Source organism: Zea mays, chromosome 4, assembly GCF_902167145.1.
Source record: "Zea mays cultivar B73 chromosome 4, Zm-B73-REFERENCE-NAM-5.0, whole genome shotgun sequence".
NCBI lineage: Eukaryota > Viridiplantae > Streptophyta > Magnoliopsida > Poales > Poaceae > Zea > Zea mays.
The window spans coordinates 223,530,029-223,539,569 of record NC_050099.1 but is presented as its reverse complement, the minus strand read 5'-3'; the positions used below and the strand labels follow the sequence as shown (position 1 = coordinate 223,539,569).

The following is a 9,541-nucleotide window of genomic DNA, read 5'->3' as shown; positions in this document are numbered from 1 at the left end:
GATATTTCTTGATTGGTGAGTCTTGTACCAAATTCTTAGCAAACGAAACCAATTTTGGGCGATTAGAATTCCGTCTTTTCACAACAGCCCATTGATCTTCTTATTTACACCATATCGCATATTCCTTTCTCTGGTTAGGGCCGCCATTCCTCCAACGATGGAAGTAGATATCAAAGCTCTTAGAAATGACATGCTTCAGCGCAAGCGCCATGAAGCCTACTTTCTTGGAGGCAACTGAAACCCTGCTAGAGATCCACAAAGAATCGAGTGTGCAAGGCGAGACTAACAGCTTCGGCTGAGAGTCGAAAGGTAAAACAACAGAAAGCGGCAAGCAAAAGAAAGGACCCCGAGGGCAAAGAAGAAGCATGAGGAACCAAATCTCCTTAAAACCGAAAGATGGAAAGCTTTACTAGAGAACAATCTAGCTCGCTCGCTAGCATCCTGCCTCGATCATCCCACTTAAACGGAGAAGCCATAAAACTAGAACCACGGATGATAGATAACCCCCCTCCGCCACCAGTGGGATGAAGGCAAGAAGGACCTTGAAGCTTAGGGCAAATGGGTCTAGGCCAGTGAGGGAGCCTAGGTATCAACTGGCGCATGGTGGTGAGTGGCGGAGTAGCACGCGGGGCTGAGGCAAGAGCAAGAGCGAGGGTGAGAACGAGAGCCATCCTCACACATTTGCTATAATAATACATAATTATTCAACTACTATTTGTGTTTGTGCGGTGAACAGACATATAGCGGAGGAAATGGTTTACGCTTGATATGGCGATCTACTCTTCGTACGGCACCATCTCGGAAGAAATAGCGTGCATCGCTGCAGGCCGGTGTTACATGTATCTGCATTAGAGTGAGCTTTAAAGTATGGTGCAGATAGTCTAAATAATTGCAAGAGATCAAAAAGCCTTTGTCCAATCCAAGGTTTATAAAAACCGTCGCCTAGAGGTACCGGTTAACCACTAGTTTTTTTTTCAAAATTCACTCCAAATTTAAATATTTTGAATTTTGTTATAAAAAATAAAGAAAAAATATGATAAAAACTACATGTTCTATTGAGTAATCTAGTATACAAGATATCTAAATTTGATTTAGTTTACCCTATTAAAAATAGAAAAATGGACCTGCTAGTAAAACCCTTAACCCGTTGGTTTCTCGCCAATCGGCGGTAAACCACCCTGAGCAGTGGTAAACCACGATTTGTTACTGAGAAACCATGTTGAGTTGTATTAATTAGTAATTTTAGTGCTCAGATTTGGTTTTTGGGTTCCGGGTTTCACAATTTTACCGGTGAAAACCCCAGGCGGGGAGAGCAAGAAGTTGGTGGGGTTTTCTCAGCAAGGAGCACTGAATAGTTACTATTGTGAGGATGCAAAAGGTAACTTTTATCGGTGCATTGTGTGGGACTTGTTGCTGGGTGCACTTCAGGCTACTTAAGGGCACGTGGAACAACATCCAAAGCAATTTCCACCCCTTCACTGTATGCCACCGCCTCATTAATGCGTTGTACCTTTGGCCTCCAGAGCAGTCGCATCAATGGTTTTGCATGCCTATTGTTACAGTATTTTTCATAGTGGCCTAGCATAAGCCAGCAACAGCATCTGACTAGGCTCAAGTAATTCCTAGTCATGTGGAGGTGTGAAAAACACCGGGTGCAAAGCATGCCATGAGTGGCCCTAGTCCCAAAACTGGGGCCCACAACCACCGAAGAATGCACCTGTGACATGAGAACACAACTTGCAAGCAAAGGAAGTGTATTACATGAAGTCCCAAGAGATTTAGGCTGTCCGCACTAAAGGACTCGGCACGCTACGCTACAGAGATAGGGTTTACTCTACCTGCTGCAGTGGCCTACCTTTTGAGCTACGCTATTTTCCAGTAGTAGTGCTGGAACGACATATGCAGAGTAGTACGGCATAAACCCTATGCACTGTTTGGGTAGTTGGGTGGAATGAAAGAGAAATAAAAAAAATAATATAATATGTGATAGTTGGTATAGAGTTGAGATATAGAGTAAACATGACTGCAGAGGATTGTGGTATAGAGTAAACATGACTGCTGACGGAGATAGAATATTCCTTTTAGAGTAGAAATTTAGAGTAGTATGAGTGCGGATAGTCTTAGCCTTGTCCAAATCCTGAGTAATCCGAGAAAAGATAGGTGGAACAGGGACCAGAGCTAGAGTAGGTGCACCGTCCGTTGTGCCTAGCAGAGCCAAAGCGAAGACTCAAATTCAAATTTGAGATTGGCGATGAATTAGGGTTTGCAATCGAACATTTGAATTTCCCAACTTGCACAAAATCAAACTAGGCATTATCATCCGAAAAATAATCGAGCGCAGACTTCTTCTTAATTGTGAATACAGAACTAAACCATCTAGGGTGAATCATAGGATGATATTTCTTGATTGGTGAGTCTTGTACCAAATTCTTAGCAAACGAAACCAATTTTGGGCGATTAGAATTCCGTCTTTTCACAACAGCCCATTGATCTTCTTATTTACACCATATCGCATATTCCTTTCTCTGGTTAGGGCCGCCATTCCTCCAACGATGGAAGTAGATATCAAAGCTCTTAGAAATGACATGCTTCAGCGCAAGCGCCATGAAGCCTACTTTCTTGGAGGCAACTGAAACCCTGCTAGAGATCCACAAAGAATCGAGTGTGCAAGGCGAGACTAACAGCTTCGGCTGAGAGTCGAAAGGTAAAACAACAGAAAGCGGCAAGCAAAAGAAAGGACCCCGAGGGCAAAGAAGAAGCATGAGGAACCAAATCTCCTTAAAACCGAAAGATGGAAAGCTTTACTAGAGAACAATCTAGCTCGCTCGCTAGCATCCTGCCTCGATCATCCCACTTAAACGGAGAAGCCATAAAACTAGAACCACGGATGATAGATAACCCCCCTCCGCCACCAGTGGGATGAAGGCAAGAAGGACCTTGAAGCTTAGGGCAAATGGGTCTAGGCCAGTGAGGGAGCCTAGGTATCAACTGGCGCATGGTGGTGAGTGGCGGAGTAGCACGCGGGGCTGAGGCAAGAGCAAGAGCGAGGGTGAGAACGAGAGCCATCCTCACACATTTGCTATAATAATACATAATTATTCAACTACTATTTGTGTTTGTGCGGTGAACAGACATATAGCGGAGGAAATGGTTTACGCTTGATATGGCGATCTACTCTTCGTACGGCACCATCTCGGAAGAAATAGCGTGCATCGCTGCAGGCCGGTGTTACATGTATCTGCATTAGAGTGAGCTTTAAAGTATGGTGCAGATAGTCTAAATAATTGCAAGAGATCAAAAAGCCTTTGTCCAATCCAAGGTTTATAAAAACCGTCGCCTAGAGGTACCGGTTAACCACTAGTTTTTTTTTCAAAATTCACTCCAAATTTAAATATTTTGAATTTTGTTATAAAAAATAAAGAAAAAATATGATAAAAACTACATGTTCTATTGAGTAATCTAGTATACAAGATATCTAAATTTGATTTAGTTTACCCTATTAAAAATAGAAAAATGGACCTGCTAGTAAAACCCTTAACCCGTTGGTTTCTCGCCAATCGGCGGTAAACCACCCTGAGCAGTGGTAAACCACGATTTGTTACTGAGAAACCATGTTGAGTTGTATTAATTAGTAATTTTAGTGCTCAGATTTGGTTTTTGGGTTCCGGGTTTCACAATTTTTATGTGATGATATCTTGTTAATATCTAGTTATATATTAGTATTGTTAATGTGTAGTTATAAATGTTAGTATTGTTAATATTTAGTTATATATGTTAGTATTTAGTTATAGATGTTAGTATTGTTAATATTTAGTTATATATGTTAATATTTAGTTATATATGTAGCTGGTAATATTATTTGCTACTGATGTGTTGCATACTTGCATTATTTTTGCCACATTTGTAGGGCATATGTTGGATTTAGTCTGACAGCACGGAAAGAAGGTTGGCGAAGGTTTTAAGTGCAAGTATTGTAGAGAAACAAAGAACGAAGGGAATGATATACCTGATTGAAGGAGCATCTCACGTATAGAGGGAAGAATGTGAAGAGGGGCTGGTGCAAGAGGGAGTAGTGCAGAAGGGAATGGGACGGGGGATTGGAGGAGTCAGTTCGCCCATGGCACACAAGATTCTTATCATCATGCACCTCATTCACAGTAGCAGACAATAAGTGGTCGACGTCGTTCGGTTTATTTCCTGTCCAAGCTGGAATTTGTAGCTCTAGTTCTTCTAACTATCCACCTGGATACGACCCGATCTTCAACACTTATGCATGGGAATGGCAACCAGGTCAGGGACCACCAGGCGAAGTACCACCATCGATCATGTAAGGGTATTGACAAGTTCCCCCTCCACCGCCATATCTCACAAGAAATGTGTCCCCCGCCATACTTTCTTTCCCTCTATTTGTCCACTGCCGCGCCCGAACCTAAGCAAAGGAAGTCCAAAAGACAGACCCGAATAAAGAATAAATAGTAATCTTTGACAAAACAAATAAGAAGAAAAATGATTCTCACTTCGATACAAGAAGAATCGAAAAGCCTTTTTCTTGTGCCCAATAGAGGATTAAGAAGACCCACAATTCCTCCTAAAAGGACTTGTTCCTTTTATTGTTCTCGTCTTTGCCTTGGATTTTCTTCTTTTGCATGAGATAGAAATAAGGAATTCTAGAAATCGAGGCTTTTTTCTCACTTGATCAAATTTGTTAAATATGTATCCACCAGGACTACATGATACGTGAGTACTATCACTATAACTCGAGCTGAATATGTGAGTATTGTGAAATAAGTCGACCTATGTGTCATTGGAGAACTATAAAATAACTTGAATGAGTATTGCGAAGTTCGTTGGTTGCTTGTTGCATGAGAATTAAAGTTTGTGGTAATATATATATTTGTTGTATGTCATTTCGATAAACATATGTTGTTTGGATCAATTAATATTTATTGTACAACGTGAATTAAGTAAAATACAAACAAACCCTATCAATTTTTTCATTTTTTTCTGTAGTGAGCATAAAAAATCAAGTTTGTTGGCCGAAAACCGATAGTTTTAACCAGTTTACCGCTGGTTTTTCATCAGTAAACGGCACTAAAAAATTTAAATTTGCCCTAGGCAAACCAGCCAGTTTTACCGGTTTTTCATCAGTAAACCAGCACTAAAAATTTTGGATTTGCATGGCAAACCGGCCAGTTTTACCGGGTTTTACCGATAAACCGTTACTAGCGAAGAGCGGTTTTTGTAGCAAAAGCGGTTAGGTGAACCTTGTTCCAATTCCATATGCTGCTACCGGGCTGACTGCATACATCCAGTTCATGGGGTGGTTGGATTGGGCCCGCCAACTTCCATGGCAGAGTTTCAGGAAAGACGAGGACTCCTCGACTCAGGGGCGGACCCACAAGGGGGTCCGGGTGGGCCCTGGCACACCCTAAGCCGGGCCCACCGGGGACCACCTGGCCATCATGTTCGCTGTTGGGCCGTACGTTCCAACTTCTCCAGTTTCAATTGTTCGGCCAGCTCCTGACTTCCTGGCGGCAGCACGGTTGTTCCAGGGTTCCTGAGTTCCTGGTGCTGGCGGCTGGAAAGTAGAAGACGCTGGCGGCCGGAAAGTGGAAACACTGGCGATCTTGCTCGATCCGCTACTCTGCTCCGGCTGCCGACGGCCGACGCCTACCGCCTGTGGCCCCGCCCTCACCAGCGGACTTGAGAATCTCATGAAATCACTTGAATGTGGTGAACTTGATACTAGGAGAGGATTGAATTAAGAGATGGGGTTGCCTAGGCCTGGTGAGACTCGATGGGGCTCTTATTACAAAACTATATGCAACATAATTACTATCTATCCTGTAATCCAAGATGTTCTCATGATTCTTGGAGAGGATACTACAATTAGAAGTGATTAGACAAGGATACATTCTATGCTTGGAGCATTTGAGTCATTTGACTTTGTTTTTGATGCACACTTAATGTTTGTTATTCTTGGATATACAAATGATTTATCAGTGTGTTTGCAAAGAAGGGAGCAAGATATTATTAATGCAATTTCACTTGTTAATGTGGCAAAGAGAAGAATGCAACAGTTAAGGCTTGATGGTTGGGATCAATTCCTTCAAAGAATCACTTCATTTTGCAACAAACATGATATCCAAGTTCCTGCTATGGATGGAAATTATAAGCCTTATGGAAGATCATCACAATTTGTTCATAACCAAACCAATGATGACCACTTCAGAAGAGAAGTATATATTGGGGTCATTGATCAAATTAGCCTAGAGCTTGATAGTCGGTTTAGTGACGCTAATATGGAGCTGCTTTCTTGTATGTCAGCCTTAGATCCTTCCAACTCTTTTGCTTCTTTTGATGCACACAAGGTACGGAAGCTAGCTGATTTCTATCCTAATGACATGTCAAGCACTGACTTGTTAAAACTTGACTTGCAACTTGACAATTATATTGATGGCATAAGAGAAGATGATAGATTCAAAGACATAACTAATCCTGTGGACCTCTCAGTTAAGCTTGTTGAAACAAAGAGACATAATGTGTTTGATATGGTTTATTTGCTTCTCAAATTGGTATTGATTTTGCCGGTGGCGACAGCAAGTGTTGAAAGAGCATTTTCTGCAATGAGTTTGGTGAAGACTAAATTGAGAAATAAGATGTGTGATAGTCTTTTCGATGATTGTCTTGTTACATACATCGAGAAGGATATTTTCTTCGAAGTGAATGAAGAAGATATAATTGAAACTTTTATGACGTTGAGAAGCGCATACCAGATAAGTAGTATTATTGCAATCTTTATGTTTAATGTATGCAATTTTCATGCTTATTTGTTGAGTGTCAAACTTTATATCTATATATCAAATTGTTTACCAAATTTACTATGAAATTATATGTACATTAGATAGAATTTTATATGAAAATTTTGTTGCGGCACACCCTATATAAAAATCCTTGGTCCGCCACTGCCTCGACTGCAAATCTATCAACAATACCAACAACACAAGGCTCTTAATCGAGTAGCATCCAGGTTCCAGAAAATAATACTGACAGGTTCCAGAAAATAATACTGACAGATCAAGAGACCACTGCGACAAGTCACACAACAAACCACCATGGTATTGCAATACTATGCATCACATAGCATGTTTTCATCCAAGCGGCTTCATCTTAATTTTTTTTATAAATATTCCTGTATCCAAACATCCGGGCAATCATCTAAGAGGTGAATCATAAGACATGCTCTGGAACAAGAGGCGCAATCTAAGCTTGTGCGGAATCAGTTCCCCTTTGGTGCACCCTTCTTTGCAGCCTCGGCAGCGGCTTTCTCTGCTTCAATTTCGGCAACATACTCATCAATCTCAGCCTCTTCGAGTTCATGAAGGCCGTCCTCGTGTGTCATCACTGCAATCTCTATGTTCTTGCCACCACTCTCAACAACCTAGAGATTATAGATGGTCAATCATTGCCACCAAATACAGTTGAAGGTTCAATCAGAACAATTGAGCCAAAAATAGTTCATTAAAAAAAGAAAGTAAGCTAGAAGAGGATAACGTAGAGGGGCAAATTCTTCATGACCTAGAGGTGAAAGCTTTGGGTCAATTGAACAATTTCCAATATAGAAAACAGAAACCAAGAACAAAAATGAGCTTACATAAAATTCTTTTTTAACAACTTATGAATTATAAGGTATATTGGTGAAAACCATATTAAAAGCAGATTGTCAGAGCCTCTAAAATAAAATATGCCATAGTTATGACTATGTGCATGTATTCTTAGCATTTTGAACAGTAGTACAAGGAAATGTGAAAGAGCCTCTAACTGAGCCGGTTAAGTGGTTTGAGTAGCACTTGTCAGGTCCAAAGTTTGACTCTCTGTGGCAGTGAATTTCAATTTGGAGTTAAAAATTCCCATCGTATGTCTCACGTCAAAGCATAGATTTAAGACTCAACTCCGATTGCAGTCGTTGTCACATGGGCTACAATGCCATTGGCCCATTGGTGAGGCCAAAGTCGAGTTTTTTTAATGGTAAGGATATTTTATTCAAAAATATAGTAATCAATTCAGATTAACTAGATCTGAAACTTCTGAGTGAAAGAACTCCAATCTGAAAGTTGATGAAACAAGTTCTGTAAAACTAATTTTATACAACTTTATTTAGTTTCATCTATGCTGTTTTAACCGACCTGATTATAAAAATTTCATTGAAATCTGCAACTATCGTTTAAACTGGGATCTATAGTTGATGCTACCACTATTCATAATGAATCAACCATGACACATGAAACACTTGGCTGCCACAGCACACACAAAGTATAGATTTCAACACTCCAGTGGTACATTGAGTTGAGCAATGCAAGCTTAGTTCTAAGTCCAGCACTGCCACATCATTTGGTTCACTTCAGTGACAAATTGTCGCCTTTATAAATAAGGAGTTGATCTTTCTCATTCTATACTAATTGCTCCCAATTGACACCCTTCAAGTACTATGTCTCTCTGAATAATCACATAAAAGGGCCTGTTTGGATCCACTAGTGCTAATTAAGTGCTTGAGTGTATACCTCAAGGAGTGCTCTGATGGCGAGCTTGATGGTCTCCTTACCGGACGTCTCCTTGTAATTCTTCTCGAGAAACTCGCGCATGGAGTTGGAGTTGCGGCCGGTTGCGTTGGCCTTCCAAGCGGAGAAGGTCCCCGAGGGGTCAGTCTGGTACAGCGCGGGCTTCTGGGTGTAGGGATCGAAGCCGACGATGAGCGTGGAGAGGCCGAAGGGGCGCACCCCTCCGCTCTGCGTGTACTTCTGCTGCAGGCCGGCGATGTAGCGCGTGATGTACTCGACGGTGACGGGGTCCTCGACTGTGAGGCGGTGGCTCTGGCACTCCACGCGAGCGCGGTTGATGAGCACGCGCGCGTCGGCCTTGAGCCCCGCGCACGCCAGCGCGATGTGGGTGTCCAGGCTCGCGATCTTGCGCACGGACCTGCGGAGATTTTTTGGGGGAGGATTTGGGTGAGGCGGCGCCCGGGGTCAAGAGATCTGGTGGATGGGAGGGAGGGGGAGGTACCGACGGACCGACCTGGAGTCCTGGAGCTTGGGGGTGGACTTCTTCTCGACGCCGAGGACGACGGTGTCGACACCGCGGACGCCGACAGCGGCGTTGCCCTTGCGGACGGCCTCGAGGGCGTACTCGACCTGGAAGAGGTGGCCGTCGGGTGAGAACACGGTGATCGCGCGATCGTAGCGGGCCATCCTGGCCTCGTGATTGAGTTGTCCCCGGCGAGAGCGAGCGTCCGGCGAGGGTCTTCTGTCTGTGCTGGGTGCGTTGGTGACTTCTGAAGTCAGTTCAGGGAGGCCGGAGGCCTGCGTTGCTTTGTTGCGGCCGGTGGCGGCGCGTTCCTTCGATTTTCTTGGGCGACACGATGAAATACAAAACCGTAAACTTTTGGCAAATATCGAGCTGGACTTGTTAGCCTTTGAACATTGTCAACCTAATACAAGTCTTTTCTCTACTATTATAATTATAACCCGTTTTTCTAGTTTCCACG

The 9,541-nt window shown here is 42.7% G+C and overlaps 1 protein-coding gene across 1 annotated transcript; it reads right to left on the bottom strand.

The window, feature by feature from the left end:
- Positions 1 to 7,096: 7,096 nt before the first annotated feature.
- On the bottom strand, positions 7,097 to 9,318 carry LOC100193583 (uncharacterized). The gene is given in 3 exon segments (NM_001138690.1): positions 7,097 to 7,441; positions 8,562 to 8,976; positions 9,073 to 9,318. Coding segments are annotated over 3 exon segments (750 nt in total). The 5' UTR covers positions 9,246 to 9,318; the 3' UTR covers positions 7,097 to 7,279.
- Positions 9,319 to 9,541: the final 223 nt, after the last annotated feature.